General features: G+C 44.5%; 1 protein-coding gene across 3 annotated transcripts in view; it reads right to left on the reverse strand.

Moving 5' to 3' along the window:
* Positions 1-18,235, reverse strand: part of PDZRN3 (PDZ domain containing ring finger 3) — a 242,894-nt gene that overhangs the window by 48,826 nt on the left and 175,833 nt on the right. The window contains exon 1 of one of the 3 annotated variants that reach the window (XM_032754995.2): positions 2,375-2,473. The exons of the other annotated variants lie outside the window; for them this stretch is intronic. Within the exon in view, the coding sequence (XP_032610886.1) occupies positions 2,375-2,443 (69 nt within the window). The 5' untranslated portion in view covers positions 2,444-2,473. Of the gene's footprint in view, positions 1-2,374; positions 2,474-18,235 lie in introns of those variants that run through there. 3 annotated transcript variants of the gene reach the window in all.

The raw sequence follows: 18,235 nt of genomic DNA on the forward strand, positions 1-18,235 counted from the left end.
GGCAAAGCCATTGTTCTGCATCATTAAGCTCACAGCAGCCCCCAAAAAGAAACTGTAGGCAGCTTGCCAATGGCCCTAATGAAGAGCATCTCTTTGAATTATCTCTGGATGAGGAAAGGATAAAGTCTGAGCCCTGGAATATTTGATCCTCTTTGTGCTGCTGTTACGAGGGCTTACTGAAGCCAGACGCACCGGACCTTCTGGAACTGTAATTTATGGAAACCTTAATTTCTCTGCTCTAATAAGGCTTTGCATAATAAGAGCGAGAATGCAATTATTAATTCCTGCAAGTGTTTTGTGAATTCCTTTATGCTACGGTTCAGGACTCCCAAAGAATAGGAGCAGGGGGGATTTTACTTAGTTGGCACAAGGGTAATGGGTCTGAAAAGTAGTTTGAGTTTCTTGAAAATAAATCTGCATGGCTTCCTAAATTGCTGACCAAGTATATTCCAGATGGAAGTCATTTATCAGCAATTTACTGAGCAACGCTTCAGCCAGAAATATTTCCACATAAATTCACCTAGTAAAAAACAAACAACAGAATCCAGGCTCCCTCTTTTGGGGGGCAGTTGTGTCTGTGTGTTTGGGGGTGGGGCTAGGGGGACTGAGCACAAATAATACAGAAGAATAAAAGGCAGGTTCACTTAGATTTGCCAGAGATGTAGTAGAGTTACTTTCTGGAGGGTGCCAGTGTAATTAATACTCCACAACTGTGACTGCTGAATGATATTTTCTGTGCATTGATGGTAAAAAGCAAAACATTTTTAAAAGGCAAATTTTAAAAACTACCTTTTGACTTACTATGTTGAGCTATTTCAAATATAGCAGCAGAAGTCTGTAACACAACCCCCTTGTCCGAATGATGGCGTCTGCTGTTCCACTTGTTTCCTGCCTGCGTGCTGGACTCACTGAGAACTCCCCAGCTCACTGAGTGGGATAACTTGGCAAACTGAGGACTACAACTCACCATATGATCACACAAGGGATGGGGGCCAGATCGCCAGTGGTGACAGCGCTTTTGCCCAAGATCTTTAACATGTCTCCCAAATGCTTTGAAAAAGACTTAAGTCCAGTGAAGTCCTGAGTGTGAAGTCACAGGTCAGAAATGTATTTATTCCCAAGACTTATTTAAGATGCTTGTTTTCTGTAAGATATGTACCCCTTGCCTAAGGAGAGTACCAAGCCTCAAAAGCTTTGTTTTGACCCTTTCCCTGTCTCAGTGGGGAAGGCAGACAGACAGAGAGACACTTTTTGTTCACCCAGGGTTATTTTATCTTTAGGTTTTGTCCAGAGAGGCAGCCAACCCACCTTTTGCCACGTCTCACTGTGTCTCTTTAAGCATATCACCCCCTGGTGGCCTAAGCAAAAAATGACACCCAACTGATGGAGAATCAAATTCTTTTTTAAAAAGTCTGGCTCTTTAAAAAATATACTAATATGCCATTGATTGTTATAAATCAAGAAACACACACCCTTTGCTTCTCACTTGCTATAACAACCTTCTTCTAAAGTGCTTATCTAAAAAGAAAACCTTAGATGGATTATGATGTTTTTTTTCATTATTGCCAAGACAAATTTGAAGAATGATTTTAGGAGAAAATCCTTACCTGCCAAGGTAGGTTACCAACAGCAGTATTAAAACCTCCTAGTTGAGAGTAGGACTTGAATATTTAAAAATAAAACATTTGACAAAGATGTAAGATAAATTATCTGGGTTGTATAATAAATATCCCATTTCATCTCAACTGAAATTTTCATGTTGCTCACAATGACTTAGAAGATACAAGTCATCTGATGTGAATGACAGCACCCAAGATCAAGTCACTTGCTTTTGAAGTTCTTAAAAATTTCACAGACAGAGGTACAGAAATGGCAAGTGAGAAGTACCAATTTGAACCACATGTCCCACTACAAGAATTGCTAAAAGAACCAAGTCAGCAGAGGGCTTGGGCTGTACTGAAAGGAGCGCCTTATAACTATTTGTAAACACAGACAAAACCTTGCAAGCATTAATCATCATCCACGTCTTCTCTAACTTGTTCAAAGCGTGCATGACCACTCTTTGACACTTTGAGTTCGACAGTCTGGAGAGAGGTCAGTTGTGAAGGGGCCTTATGACAAGACTGCTTGAAACACATTTTATGACCATCAACATCTATTTATATTTTCAAATGCAGGCACCAAACTGCCACTGGATGGAAAATTTTACAACAGACTTTAGAGAAAATACACAAAAAAGTCAGAAAGGCTGCCTCTTTCATAACACAAAATATGCACAAAAACACACATAAAAATCCCCACTACCTTTCCTAGAAGTTACACTTGGCCAGGTGGGTGCCTATGCACTTCTACGGAATAAAATGCAGGGTGTTACCTGACAAACTTCATAGAGTAATTTGTACTGCTCCTCTTGCTTCTGCAGGCTGCACAAACTGCATCCCATGTTTAGAAAAACGTCAAAGGAAGGCTTCCGTCCTCGCCAGCACCCGGGAAAAGCAGCTCCCTTACAGTGCAGGCATTGAAGGTATCCTTGGAGAGCCTCAGGTGAGTCAGGCGATTGCAATGCTTCACATTGGTGCTGCTCTCAGATGCTAGACAACAACTCTCTCCCCCCTCTACGCTTCCCTTCCTCCCCTCACAGCATGCATGCATGCACGCGCGTGCACACACACACACACACACACACACACACACACACACATACACAGAGACATACACGCACACCACTCCCTCCTCTGAGTGACTCTGGCAGCTGGATTGTGGTCCAATGCACACGCTATATATACTGCTGCTCATGCATATTAATCAGCTCTCATTGACTATTCATAACAGACAATGATACAGAAGCTATAATTGCCAACTATGACAGTTGAAATTTCTCTAATTAACAAGCAAGTGCTCCAGTGGTAGGGAATAATAAAAGACACTAACAATTTTGCACGCTATTTTCTGGCAGTTACAAATAAACATGACTGCATTTTTAGCAAGGTCTGTTAGGATAATCCCTAATGTGTTTCGGCTAAGTAGAAATTCATTTTTAAATATATCATAAAATTTCTGATGATATAAAATGTATTTAATGCTGCAGATAATGATGGCATATAAACGGACTTTATGGAAAGGACATGTTTTGAATAATGTTCATATAATATTTAGTGCTTTACAAAGTTGCAGGGAAAATACTCCACATATGAATAAAATATAAAAATTTAAATTGCAGGATATATCCATGAGTATGCAAAGTAGCTAGGGGTTATAAGGAGAGAGGCTGCCCTACAGGTGAGAAAGCAGATAATCATTTCCCAAATGCATTTTCAATTCCAAAAGCAGAAAGTTATTTGTTGAAGGGCTGCCCAACTAACTGGGAGGAAGAGAAGCAGTCAGCTTCGTGCCATCCCCTCAGCCATATAGATGCTGCAGATATTTCAGAGATGATATGGCTGGGCTGATTGTCACTGGTTACTACGGATCTGTATTTGATGTTCCATACCCGTCTAGACCTCTGAAGCTGTGCCCTGAGCTGTGTGTGAAGAAAGCAGAGAGCTGCCAGATTATACCTGGGAGGTGAGAACAGACAACATTTAAGAATTTTGGTTCTTGCTGCCTTGCTTCTCTCCTCCTTCAGCCTCTGTCCTGCTGAGTAAGCCTGACAGCTTTTCTAAAAACTTTGTTTTTAAATAATTGATTGCCCCACTGCCTGAACGAAATGCACAGGTACCTTCTTCTCAATGAAAATGGTCGACGTTTAAAATTCTCACAATTGCTTCCAGAGCCTTCACCATTTTACAAAGGTTTCATTTTACAAAGGTTTAACTGCCTCAGAGGAGGACTCCCACGTCCCTTGCTGAGACGTGCCATGGGGCCTGAAGAATAATGCTCCCTTTCTCAGGGAGCCGAGACACACCTGAGACGTGAATAAACCAGTCCCAATAAAATCCCACTTGGGCTGATGGCCAGAAGATGCCTCTGGACCCATTTCTCAGACACAGAAGATGAGGCACAGTGACTTGGCTCACACCAGCTAACAGCCCTGACTTGCTGGAAGGGGAGGAGCCTTCCTTCCAGGCGCTCACCTGGTGTCACTGCCTGGACCGGAGCAGTAAACTGGAACGTGCCACCAGGGAAAGGAAGCCACAGATGGAGCGGGGCAGCTGCAGTAATTGCTGACTTGTTCTGATGCTGTGCAGGGCCCTATTGACCCATGAGCACGTTATTGGCACTTTGGTCTCTTAATCTCTAAATAATAGGTATGCTGCTAACTACCTTGCAGAGTTTTGTTGCAATGATTTGAGAAAACAAAAGCAGCTCTAATAAAAAACAGAGGTCATGTTTCTTCACTCTCCTTGCCTCATCCCCACCCTTGGTCCATCAGTGAGTCTGGTCTGTTCTACCCCAAATTACATCTCAAACCTGTCCATTCTGCCTACTGCCCTTGCACACCGTGGATTCTCAACTGATGATGCCCAGAGCCTCCTGGGCGCTCTCTGCCTCCTCCTCTCCTGCCTACTCACCAGTTGCCTCTCTCCCCTAGTTCATTCCCTACACAGTTGCCAGGCTGGTCTTTACAAAGCAGAAAGGGATGACCCCACCGTTTGCTGAAAAGCCCTCAGATCACTTCCCATCACTCTTGGATTGAAACCCAAATTCTTCACCAGCGCTTACAATGCTCTGTAAAATCTCACCTTTGTCCATCAATGTCTCCATACCCATCATCGCTCACCCACTCTGGTGGTCACCACACTGCCAGCAAGCCATGCCCTTCTGCAGGGCCTCTGCAGGTCCCTCTGCTGGAACCGCTCTTCCTTTCTCCTTCCTTCCAACCCCCTACCCTCATCTCCGCTCAAATGAAGCCTCCTTACAAAAGCCTTTGCCAGGTATCTTGTATGAATTTACTTTCAGATCTTCCAAAGTACTGTGTCATATCACCCCGTTCATTTCCTTTGCATCGCTTTCCAAAATCAGTAATGATTCTGTTTACTTAACGCTTATGTGTTTGCTGACTGTTTCCTTGTGTAAGCCTTTTGGCTTCCTGAGGACAGGGACTGGGTCTGAATTTCTACCAGCCCAGGCCCCATGAAGGTGCTCAGGAAAACATACTCACCGGCTGCATGAAGAGATGAAGGATGACCTGTGCGGTCTCACAGACCCACCAATCACAGCACAACTGGCAAGTACCAGCAGGGAGAGGAAAACAAAGAGTGCTTGGGTGTCCCCACAAAAAAAGGCTTGCAATCATGGTTGGCTCTCCTCCCCCAAAGTTGAGGGCCTTTAAGTTATGTTTTTCATAAGATTCTGTGGTTTCAAAGTAGTCCTTCACCTTTTTCCTGCACATCCACAAATAAAAGTAGAAATGGGCCTAAGCTACATGATTAGGGAACTTTTACACATCCTTTTACTCTTTGTTAGAAAGCTTCCCAATCTCCGTAACAAGCTGGGAGAGTTGTATTGCATATGGCACTGTATTTCCGAGCAGTGGCTCTTGAACATTTTGGCCTTAGGAACTGCCTCACTCTTAAAAATTACTGAGAACCGGCCAGGTGCAGTGGCTCATGCCTGTAATCCCAGCACTTTGGGAGGCTGAGGCGGGCGGATCATGAAGTCAAGAGATGGAGACCATCCTGGCCAACATGGTGAAACCCTGTCTCTACTAAAATACAAAAAATTAGCCAGGTGTGGTGGCACACACCTGTAGTCCCAGGTACTTGGGAGGCTGAGGCAGGGGAATTGCTTGAACCCGGGAGGTGGAGATTGCAGTTAGCCAAGATGGTGCCCACTGCACTCCAGCCTGGCGACAGAGCAAGACTCTATCTAAAAAAAAAAAATTACTGAGAACCTCAAGGACTGTTGTTTATATGGGTTATATTAAGCAATGTTTATCATATTAGAAATAATCAGGAATTTTAAAGTATTTATTAATTCATTTTAAAATAGCAATAACAAACCCATTACATAATAATATAAATAACATTTTTATGAAGTGACTATGTTTTCCAAAACAGAAGTTTTTGAGAAGGACAGCATAGTTTTACATCTTCCAAAAGCTCTTTAAGGGCTAGTGTAATTGAAGACAGCTAGATTTTCACATTTGCTTCTGAATTCAAATGCTTGTGATATGTCATGCAACTGCTAGAAAACTCCACTGTACTACATGCTCATAAAAGAATGACAGTATAACATCTCGGTATTTTTACGAAAATGTTTTTGACCTCACAGATCCCCATAAACCAGTGTCCTGGACCCCCAGGGGTGCCTGGGCCTCACTTTGAGAATAGCTGCCTTACAAGGGTACTTTGGTGAGTCCGGTGTCTAAGAGCCTCACACTGCAGGATGTGGAGAGGAATGGAAAGGACACTAATACAAATTCGACTCATGGCTGGGTTTCCATTCCTGTGATTAGTATGTGTTATTTGGAATAAAAAAGGGAAAACACTCATGCACCCATTATGCCTAAAACAAGACATACCAAAGTGATTTTTTTTTCTAATTTAAAGTACCCTTTACTTTGGAAAATAATCTAGCACATTTAGAATGGTGTTTTATTTTCAAAATGTTGCTTTCCTATAGTAAGGAACACACAATTGTGTAAAAAAGGAGGTTCACCTGCTTGATGATACACACCCTACCATTTAGTAAAGCTCATCCCAGAGGCAGTGTAAGGGCAAAGAAAGTCTGTTAGTGATTGCAAGTTATTTATAATAGAACTGTTTTTGAGAGAACAGCTGTCCCAGTAAAAAGGAAAAAAATACTGGCCACACAAAGGCACACATTGTTTGATGAAGATGCTTAACGTCTTTTTCAAGTTAGTAATCACATCACTGGAAAGTGCCTAATAAGCTCACCAGAGCACAAGGCACTCTTCTCGGGTGCTCTGCACCATCAGACGCCTGCCTCTTCCTGCCTTCATGGAAATTAAAAATAAAGTGCAAAGAGGGGTCACCAAGGAACACAAAATGAGACAAACAGATAGACAAGGCATATGCACAAAGGGCTTAAAGTGCCCAGGGAATATCCCTCATAATCGTTCTTTGAACTCCGTAAGTCATCGGGGTGCTACAGACAGTCAGCAGATGTAGACATGAACTTATATTTATTTAATTGCTGAATAAGCTATCTAATTCAAACATATTATTTTCAGCATACTGACTGGATTGTCTATTTGCCTGATACCTGAAATACAACCTTGTTTACTCTATTGTAATGATGAGCACAGGTCTCACCATGCTATGAACTTCCAGTCCAGCCATATAGACTTCTGAAAGAGTCATGTCAGAAAGAAGTGAGATGGCAGGACTGAGGAGGAAACAGGTCTGTGTGGAGCAATGGCATCCCTTTGTTAGGCACCGGCCAGTCATGGGATAGATTCTTCCTCTCTCAAATCTCTCAGACCTGCCCGCTGGCTCTTCTTTCCTGGGGATCTTTCCATCTTTCTTCTGGATCACACAGATTCACTAACTTGTCTTCTTCCCGGGTGGAACCCCACCCTCCCTTCAGTGGCTACTGTTCGCCGGGCTAGAATAGTCCTTAACAATACACACACAGCCAATAAACCCATCAAGCTCAAGACACAGCCCAATTTCTCATGTGCATGGACCCAACTTCTCTTAGTCTGCCCAGCCTCATCTGTGTCCTCTGGACATGCGTGCTGTTTTCTGGCAGTGCTGAATGAACTGGGTCAGGTTCCTTCACACCTCCACCTCTACACATAGGCCATGACCTCTGCCTGGAACGCTCAACTCCATCACCTTCAGGGTGCCCCTTAAGTCTCACCTCCTCTGTCCCACCCTCCTCAGTGCCCTGCACACTGTCCCAGGTGCCTCCTTACGGCACGATTCACACGGATGGTCACTTTGTGTTTGCATCCCTCTGTTCTTCCCTGGAGAGCACTCTTCCAGTGCAAGAACCAGGCCTCAGTCAGCGGTATATGCCCACCAACTTCCTCCTCTGATGTTCCATAAATATCTGATGAATAAATTCAGCATCAGATACATACTGAGGGCCTGCTCGGCACCAGGCACTTTTCTGGGCTTTGGGTGTACAGTAGTGAGCAGATAGACAATAGTGTCTGATATGAACAAAGAAGTTGGCTCTCACAAGAAGGTCAAGGCTGTAGACCTAGAAGAATTGCTTTTTCTGCCTTTGGTAGGACAGTTGTTCCCACAAGCCCTGTATACTATTCATGGCTAGAGAGCCCAAATCACAGTCTGTTGAAGAAATGGTTTAGTCACTCGTGAACCCTCACCCTTGTCAAGGTGACTTTTCAACAGCTTGTCTGAACCCTATTTAGTGAGTGGCCACTTGTTCTTGAAGAAGGAGTAAGAGGTGGATGAAAATTGTGTCTTCATAGCAAAGAAAAAAAGCAACTTCAAAGATGTCAGAATGCACACACAAAAAATGTCAAAGTAAAAAATACGTAACAGCAGCTGTGAGTGCAGTTTTTGTTTCTGAAAAGCTACGTAAGCTCAGCACATCTGCGTAGGCCCTCATATCTTATTTTATTTTTTGAAACAGAGTCTCACTCTGTCACCCAGGCTAGAGTGCAGTGGTGTGATCTCGGCTCACTGCAACCTCCACCTCCCAGGTTCAAGCGATTCTCTTGCCTCAGCCTTCTGAGTAGCTGGGACTACAGGCATGCGCCACCACATGAGGCCAATTTTTGTATTTTTAGTAGAGGTGGGGTTTCACCGTATTGGCCAGGCTGGTCTTGAACTCCTGACCTCAAATAATCCACCTACCTCGGCCTCCCAAAGTGCTGAGATTACAGGCATGAGCCACCGCGCCCAGCCTCTTATTTATTATTTTTTTTAAATGAAAAAATATTTTTCCTTTGCCAAATTGATTGAGGTGCTCCTCTCTTGAGGGCATTTTCTTTGGGCTGTAGAGATCTGGAGGAACAGCCTGGCTGCCTGAGACTGATGGCTCACTGTTTCACTTGTACTAGTTTGGTGCAAAAGTAATTGTGGTTTTTACAGTAACATGGAGGGGAGGCACATGCTGAGGCCTGCTGGGAAGGGGAGCAAGGCAGGTGGTGAGGGCAGCCTACTCTGTGCCTGCCATGGCTAGCTCCAAACCCCACGCAGACCAGTGAGCATCAGTCTCTGAGAGTCATGCAGCAGACCCTGAAACAGGTTGCTACAACAGCCACAGGAACTGGGAATGGGGAGGCCAGAATACAGGCATCCCTGCCCTAGGCTACCAGCAGGAAGGAGATCTGATGGGCCTTGATGTCACAACATGCAGCCCAAGTTTTCTGAGGGGCTTGAGGCCTCAGGGACACCCCGTGAGACACCTTGACTCCTTGGAGGTCCCAGAACACACTGTGTTTCCCGACACTGGCGACAAATGGGTACCCGCATTTCCCCAACTAGACTGGAAATTCCTGAGGGCGGTTCCCGAGCAAGTCATCTTTGTAACCCCTGAAATGCCTATGACAACACCCAGGCTCCAAAAGGCCCTTGCTAACTGTTTGGAATTAACAAGTGTGAGTTCGCACAGTGAGTGTCTCGGGGATGGGGCTGGGAAGTATAGAGAGTGAACTCAGCCCGGTCCCTCAGAACAACTTGCATAGAGCATGGGAAATTCACAGCCTTTTAGCAACTTGGTTTCCCCCACTAACAGTGGGTCAATCCCCCAACCAGGAGGAAGGCTCATGAAAAGAGAGAAAGCCTTGAAAGGTACTGAAGCACAGTCTGTGGGTGTGCACTAAACCAAAGGAACAGTCAGAAACCAGGGGCGAAAAGCCCTTCCAGCATTTTCTGGTGCAGGAGTCGGCAAACTTTTTCTAGAAAGGACAGGACAGAAAATATTTTACACTTTGTGAGTCAAGAGGCAAAATCAAGAAGAGTATATAGATACTTATATAACAACCATTTAAAAATGTAAAATATGGCTGAGAGCGGTGGCTCATGCCTGTAATCCCAGCACTTTGGGAGGCCGAGGCGGGCAGATCACGAGGTCAGGAGATAGAGACTATCCTGGCCAACATGGTGAAACCCTGTCTCTACTAAAAATACAAAAATTAGTTGGACGTGGTGGAGCGTGCCTGTAATCCCAGCTAGTGGGGAGGCTGAGGCAGGAGAATCACTTGAACCTGGGAGGTGGAGGTTGCTGTGAGCTGAGATCGCACCACTGCACTTCAGCCTGGTGACATAGTGAGACTCTGTCCCCGCCAAAAAAAAAAGTAAAATACATTCTTAATTGCAAACTGTACCAAACCAGGCTGTGTGCTGGATTTGGCCTGTGGACCATAATTTGACAACAAAACAATCACAGATTGAGCCAAGAGTTCTTTCACACTTGGTGATGATACGGTTAGGACGAAGTATTTCTCTTACCCCTATTTTACCTAGGAGGGAACTGGGGCTCAGGGAGGCAGAGTAATTTGCCCAAGAGCACACAGCCTGCAAATGGCAGAAATGAGATCAGAATTTGTAACCTCAAAGCAAGTAAGACCTTATATCTTCATTAGGAATGCTGAGGCGGGCAAACAGGCTTTCAAAACTGGCTTCCTGGGAAATGGCAGGGGCTGGTAAAGAAAACAATCCAGGAAACCCAATGTACTCGTGAAGATGCCGATCAACATACAGAGTCTGTAAATTACTGGCCTGCTGAACAGGACAAGGCATGGCTTGCTGAGACTATTTCCTTCTAGATATGAGGTTTCCTTTTAATACTTACAGCTACCAAATGGCCTGATCACAAAGTCCCTGCTGAGTCTGGGGGATATGAAGGGTCTCGATCATGGTCCATCGGTAGTCTCTTTGCCCATGTGAGTGTGACCAATGTATCAAAGGCTCCATTCTAAATGGCGTGGTGGGGCAGTGGCGGGCATTGTGGCTCTGTGATCTGGGCCAGGCTCCTAGCCACCCTGGGGGTTCCCTGCTGGGCTCCTGGAGGACCTGCCTCAACCCTTGGATATAGGGTTGCACCTGACAGCAGGAAAAGAGATTTGAGGCCTGGAGTCCAGGCAGGACAGATGGTAGAAACAAACGGAGATGCATGGTGAACACTCGAGACAGAGGCGAACTGGGGAGGGCATCAGGCCAGGATTTGTAGCAATTCAGGTGGCGGCCTTTGCATGCTTCAAAGTCCTAGGTAGCTTAAGCCAGGCTTAGCTGCAAGGGGAGAGACCCTAAGGAGAGAAAAGGAGAACAAGTGATAGGATGAAGAAAGGGGAGAGATTCAGAACTGGCGCTACAGGGCACATGACCGTGACACCAATTGTGTTATTGTGGATTCAGAAAAATGACTAGAATAACACGCTGGGAAAAATGTTACGAGGAACACGGTGTTACAAATCCTTGAGGGAGATGTGATGGCATTAAGTTAAAACAAAAGAATTAGGTAAGAGGTCACAAACTATAGTGGGCTGTTGTGGTGTCTTAACATTTTAACTTAGGCACTAATTCAAAAAAGCAGCAGCAGTCATCTGAAAATGTGTGGATTTTTTTTTTTTTACATCTTCTGAAAATTCCTAGTGTGTGGCACATATGACCTTGCATTCCCATGTGACAAAAATGAGCAGAAGCAGGGTAAAGCTGTCCCTTGAGATGGGGTATGTGGTCCCCCCATGCCACAGCTCCTCCCAGGCCTCTTCACTGGCCACTTTCAGCTGGAGTTGTTTATAAAGGACATTATAAAACAGAAGAGCCTTGGTATAAGATCATAGACAGAGACTGCAGCCTACCTCCCTCCCTCCCTGTTTTCCTCCTTCACCTGAAGGGAGGCTGTGTCTCCTATGAGCTCACTTCAAGAGGGGGCGTGGGAATCTGGCTGCTCCCAGCCGCGCCCCACCACCTGCCCAGTGGGTGTCAGTGTCATGGGTGGAAATAAAAACCTCACTTCATACCTTCCACCTATTCATTCACGCCTCCGTATTGATCGCCTGCTATGAGCCAGACACTGTTGTTTAGTGGTAAACAAAACACACAAAACCCCTCTACCCTCCTGAAGCTGCTGTGTGCATCTGACTTGCAGCCACCCCAGGACGACAGCTACTCTAAGTTCGCAGATGGCTTCCCAGCTGCCAAACTCCAACCATCCCCAAGTCTTTGGAGTCACTGGCCTGCGTGACTTTCCACATGGGGTCTTCCCACTTCCATATTTGTGCATTCCAAACCTCCGGCTGCAGGGAACTACCATGATTTTTGACTTACAGCCTCTACTATTAACTTGATTTCTTTTCTTTTTTTTGGGGGGCGGGGGACAGGGTCTCGCTTTGTCGCCCAGGCTGGAGTTCAGTGGTACGATCATAGCTCACTGCAGCACTGAACTCTTGGGCTCAAGCTACCCTCCTGCCTCAGCCTCCTGAGTAGCTGGGACTACAGATGGGCACCACTATGCCTGGCTATTTTTTTAATTTTTTGTAGCGATGGGGTGGGTCTCACTTTGTTGCTCAGGCTGGTCTTGAACTCATGGCCTCAAGTGATGTTCCTGCCTTGGCCTCCCAAAGTGCTGGAATTATAGGCATGGGCCACTGAGCCTGGTCCAGCTTTTTCTTTAAAGCTACTCACATGGTTTTACTTAAAATACTTTTGAAATAAAATCTAATCCCCACTGTAAATGGAAAATCAGCATCATTTGCTATGTATTAAAAATTACTATAAAAATAATCACATCAATTTCAAAATTAAAAAGGGCTCATCTTTATGCCACATAATTCTGATCCCACCATATGTAACATGGCTGGAACGAATGCCCAATTGGTACTGAATTTCAGCCTCACTGTGACCTTTCCCACATCTGTCTCATCAGCCTTTCCTATCTGTCTCCTGCTATCCTGCCCCTGACCCCATGCTTAGGTCTGCTTTGTGGACTGACGTCCCTAATCCTTTCAATCCATGATGCTTTTATTGACCCCATTAGCCCTACCTGGAATACCTTCCACACATACATTTGTGCTTGTTGAGATGTGAGCTCCATCCTTCCAATCCCATGCATATTAAAGCCCACCCCAATTTGTCCATTAGAATTGATCTCTAGCTCCCAGGTGCTCTGACAGAGAATTTGCTGCCGTCTGCACCGTGCCAGTTTCTTGAGAACATGTCCATCTGTCCTCCTACTCCTTTCATTTAAGCAGGTGAATGTTATGCTAAGTGTCTAGGACAGAATGGTGACTGTGGCCAGCCTTTTCCTTCTAAGAGGAAAGCGACGAGTTCCTGAAGACAAAAACCCCACCATGGTTTATGACCAATAAATAGCTTCATTACCGTGATTAATCAACAAGCAAGTGCTTATTGAGCATCTGTGCTACACATCGTCCCAGCTCAGGGAATACAGAAAAACTGTAAAGCCTGTCTCTATACTCAAGCAGCTGATGATGTCTCCTGGGAAACAAGACTAAACCATAAAGGGGGAGAGGAGAAGTCAGCTGTAGACAGCAGAGGTAGTGGTGGAGTAAGGAAGGTTTCTCCTGGTAACCCCCATGGGGTAACTACAATATAACTCTCGGGGCCATGCTTTTTGGTTTGCTGTGGATACTACAGCCTTTGTGGAAAAGGCACAATCTGAGCTGGTTGTTGCAAGATGGAGGGAATACAGACACAGGGAAAAACAAGCCAGGCCAGAGCCACACGTGAGGAAACGCAGAAAGGAGAACTCTGACTAGAGATGAAGCAGGTACATGGGCTGTGCTGCCTAGGGAAGGTGAGTCCACACGAATGGCGGTCTTGAGGGCAAATGAATGATGGGATAGAAATGATTTCTGGCGAAGAGGCCTGTGACTGGCGTGTAGGCTGAAGTGAAGCAGGAAGGTATGAAACGGCAAGAGGGTCACATTGGGGCAGAGATAGGGAGAGCCTAAATCTGAATTCAGAACTGGGAATCTCAATTGCCAAATTACTTTGTATCCTGTTTGGTAGATCTCAGGTCAAACCACAGCCAGAAGTGGATCTGGGAAACACAGATTTTTGTTTTTATTCTTGGACATACTCTAGGATTCAGGACATGCCCTCATAGTAGATGGTCCTTTCCAACAGCTGGTAATTGAGCCTTAGGCGACTTAGCTGTTCGTGTCTGAAAGAATTTGGAGGCTAGGAGAAGCATGAGTTGGATGGATAACTTAGGCACTACAGGGAAGCTAGTTTAATATTTTAAAGTCACCCAGAAGATAAAACAAGTAGTTGCAAGAAAGACACTTGCGAAAAACAAAACAAAACAAAAAACACTGCAAAGTGAGGCTTCATAATTCACTCGTACCTATAAGGTTCATGTGCTATCAAGTCTGAAATTACTTATCAAGCTTCTATCCTGGATTTACTTTCTCTATAAAACAGTACTTCAGAGAATAAGTAAGTAAACACCATTATGACCAATGGTTTAAGAGAAAAATGCTTCCACAAATGGCAATACTAATTTTTTAACATTCTCTGAGAAAATATAACAACTTGATAGACTTGAGAGCCGGGTAAGAACTATTGATGTTGTACTTAATCTTTAAAACTGATATATGTGTGTCCAAAAGCTAATAAAGTTCCCTCTCCTAGAAATGGGGGAAAGGAAAACACTAGATCACAGGCAACACATGCTTAGGATTCTGGTCTGATGGCCAGAGCCCAGGGGCAGGGAAAATTGAAGTGATTTAAAATAGTCCCTGATAGGATATATCTGATATTAGTGGGCTTGCTGAAGCGAAACAGTAATATCAGAGAGATACAAAGGTGTAAAACCCATTAATGTGCGTCCAAATGTTTTGATGCCTTGACCCCAACATCTTGCAGGTGATTTGTCCCTGGGGGTAGGCACAAGTGTGCTGGGTAATATCAACTAGAAAGCTGATAAGTGGGTGCTCTGAAACCACAATTTATTTTTTGGAATGAAATGGGGAACATTAACAGCTTATTTCATTTTACACCTTTCATTGCAGAGGGGTCCCCGTCAGCACTCTGAGTTCTGCCCACCTTCTCTTTGAGTCCATCTACCATGACCTACCTTGGCGTGAGGCATTTTATTTCGGGAAAAGGAATAAATACAGTTACATGGGCAGTGAGCATTTCTTCAAAGCTTTGCTTGGCCAACCATGCCACGATCCCACCACAGCAGCTAATGACCAATCATACCGTGTGCTCTACACACCAATACTATTCCATCATTTGGATTTCATGGACTGGTAAAATTAGAGGGGAACAATACTGAGGACTAACAGAGTGGCCAAATACATATTTGTCTTATAAGGACATTTAAAAACTTCATGCGTTAGTACCTTAACTGGAAAACAAAAACCTGAAAAAATTATCAGACATAACCTCAGGAGTTTCAAAACAGAGTAAGTTTAAATTTACAAAATACTAGGAGGCCGAGGCGGGCAGATCACGAGGTCAGGAGATCGAGACCATCCTGGCTAACACAGTGAAACCCCGTCTCTGCTAAAAATACAAAAAATTAGCCAGGCGAGGTGGCGGGCGCCTGCAGTCCCAGCTACGCGGGAGGCTGAGGCAGGAGAACGGCGTGAACCCTGGGGGGCGGAGCCTGCAGTGAGCCGAGATCGCGCCACTGCACTCCAGCCTGGGCGACAGCGAGACTCTGTCTCAAAAAATAAATAAATAAATAAATAAATAAATTAATTAATTAATTTACAAAATACTCACTACACTTTCTTATCTGCCTGACTCTCTGTACAAGGATTCAGTTGCTGGCGGGGACAGACAGCAACACGTCCCAGGGAAGCTGAGGAAGAACGTGGATGGAAAACAGACTGCTTCTGGTGATGTGAACCTTCCCTTACCTTAGGAAGAAGGGTAACCAGGGTGCACAGAAGAATGGAGAATTGAGGACCTTTTCTGCTCAGTTCCTTCTTTAAAATACTGAATCCCACTGCATCGAGCGAGTAGGTTTTCATGTCTTACCCTCGTGACTTGTGCATTCTGTTGATCTCCACAGTGCTGGGTGAGCTGGCTCCTAGCTCCTGCCTTCTCCCACTTCCCAGCTTGCTGCAGCCCTCTGGTGACAGTCAGACAATGATATGGAAGGATTCCTGACTAATTCAGATGGACGTGAGCTGAACCTTCCCTGCTTCTTGCCAACCTCTTGACTATATATATATATATAATATTATATATATAATTGCAATATATATATATATTAGATATAATATATATAATTTTGCAATCCATTTATTTGTCTCTGTATTCACTCCCATCCCCAAATTATTTTCATGGTTGAGAAACAAACTTTGTGCCCCTTCTTAAACTGCAAATCCTTGCTCTGCCCTCCCTTCAGTCGCACTGCTTCTCTTAGTCTATGCAGGAAATCGAAGCCTCGCGCCCTCGGACTCAGGCTCTCCCAGACCTCCATCCCTCCCACCTGTGCTGTCTGTCCTTGCTTCCTGTTGCCTGTCTCCTCCTTCTCCAGGCCGACACAGGTTTCTCAAGACATTCTGAAGACTCCAAATCTGCCACTCCCCAGTCTTCTCCCTCTCCCTCCTTTCGCTGCCACGTTCCTCCATAGAGCAGTCTACACTTAGCTTCTCCTCTTTCTCACCTCCATGCATTCTCTTTGGTTTGCCCTCCGCAACCCTTCCTCCACAGCCAAACACACACTACTATAGCTGTGCCATCTGGGGTCATAATGACCTCCCAATTGCCGCAACCAAGAGCTTGTTGTAAGTCCTCCATTCAAACTGTCTAAATAAGAGGATGTGGAGGTCCATAGTTCAAGCTTTACCTCCACTAGCTTTAGAGATAATTCAGTTGCAGTCCAAAAAGCTTACTTACTGGCAGAACTGAGATGTGGCCCCAGCCTTCTGGTCACCATGTTGATGTTCTTTTTCCTAAACACCACCACCTCCCTTGACCTTCCCTGTAACATCTGATCCTGTTGACTATATACTCCTTCTTAACTCTTCCCTGGTCCTCTCACAGTATACATTCCTCATCTACCCAGATCCCCCTGGTAATGCCTGCTAGCTCCTTTGCCTCTTGCATTCTACATAAATGTAGATATACCCTAAATATCATAGCTCTTCCAGTAGTAAGGATCATATCTAGCACACACATTTTCTTCTTCCCACCTCTCTTCTGTCTCCATATACTGCCAGTGGGAGTTCAACCTATTAGAAATGCCCTCTGACAACCAAAAACATCCTTCTCTTTCATCACCTGTAAATAAGCACCTACCATGTGAGATGCAGCACAGGAGGGGCAGATTGCCTAATTTCAAATTTCAGATTTGCCTAATTTCAAATCCAGGCTCAGCCTCTTTAGCACATGCCATTGTGACCTGGCAAGATTCTTCCCAAGTCTTCGTTTTCTAACCACTTATTGTTGTGAAGACTAATGAGAAATTACTCATACAGAGTTACTCAGTGAAGTGGCTGGCTTGCAGCATTAATGGTAAATGCTCAGTAGATTTTAGTTTTCTTCCTTTCTTTTTTACATTTTCACTTTTAATGTTTGCTAGAGATGATGCTGAACCCTAGTTCCATCCCTTGTATAGCTCAGTGTCTGGTGTAATTAAACTTTAGATATGCTACAGCAGCTGTCTGCAGAGTAGATGAGGAGAAAGGAGTGAAGAGTTAATTCTACTTAGGGCATCAGAAAAACCTTCATTTGAAGAGCTAAACACTAATCTCAATCTTTTTTTTTCCTGGGGACTAAGCTGCTATACAGACCACATGTAAACTTTATTTAATAGAAGCTTCACAAGTAAGCAATATCGTGGCAAGAAAAAACATTTAGAACAGAATTGTTCAGACTTTGGGGTGCATTTAGCTACTAGGGTGGGCAAGAAACACAGGCCAGAATAATTTGCGGCTACCCCTGAGGATATTCACAGTATGTAACACCTCAAGCCAGAGAAGCCATGGAAACACCTGGTGTGATACATCTATACTTGCGGCACAAAAGTCAGGACAGGCATCTTTTAAAACCAGTCACCATGACTACCACAACCCAGTTTCTCATGCTACCACAAACCTTCTATTTCTCACTGCAATGTGGTGTGTGGCATGGTTGGAGTCACAAGACTGATTTTCATGGGCCTTTGAACCTCTGATTCTTATATGTTTCTTTGCGTTTCATTTTAAGCCAGGTCTTTGCAGAGAAAGGGGGAAGAAATCATAGATAATTAAAGCATAAAATATTCTCATTTCATGGTGGGGCTAACAAGTGAAACTACAAGTAATGATGTAATCCAACTTGTCAAAAAGGGAAATGAAAAGAGGAGACAGAAGGCAGGACAGAGCCTTGGGACCCAGCGTGCCATGTCATCTTCTAATTAACTAACTGATCCTTTAAACTGTCAA

This window comes from Hylobates moloch, unplaced genomic scaffold (genome assembly GCF_009828535.3).
Source record: "Hylobates moloch isolate HMO894 unplaced genomic scaffold, HMol_V3 SCAFFOLD_4, whole genome shotgun sequence".
In the NCBI taxonomy this organism is placed as follows: Eukaryota; Metazoa; Chordata; class Mammalia; order Primates; family Hylobatidae; genus Hylobates; species Hylobates moloch.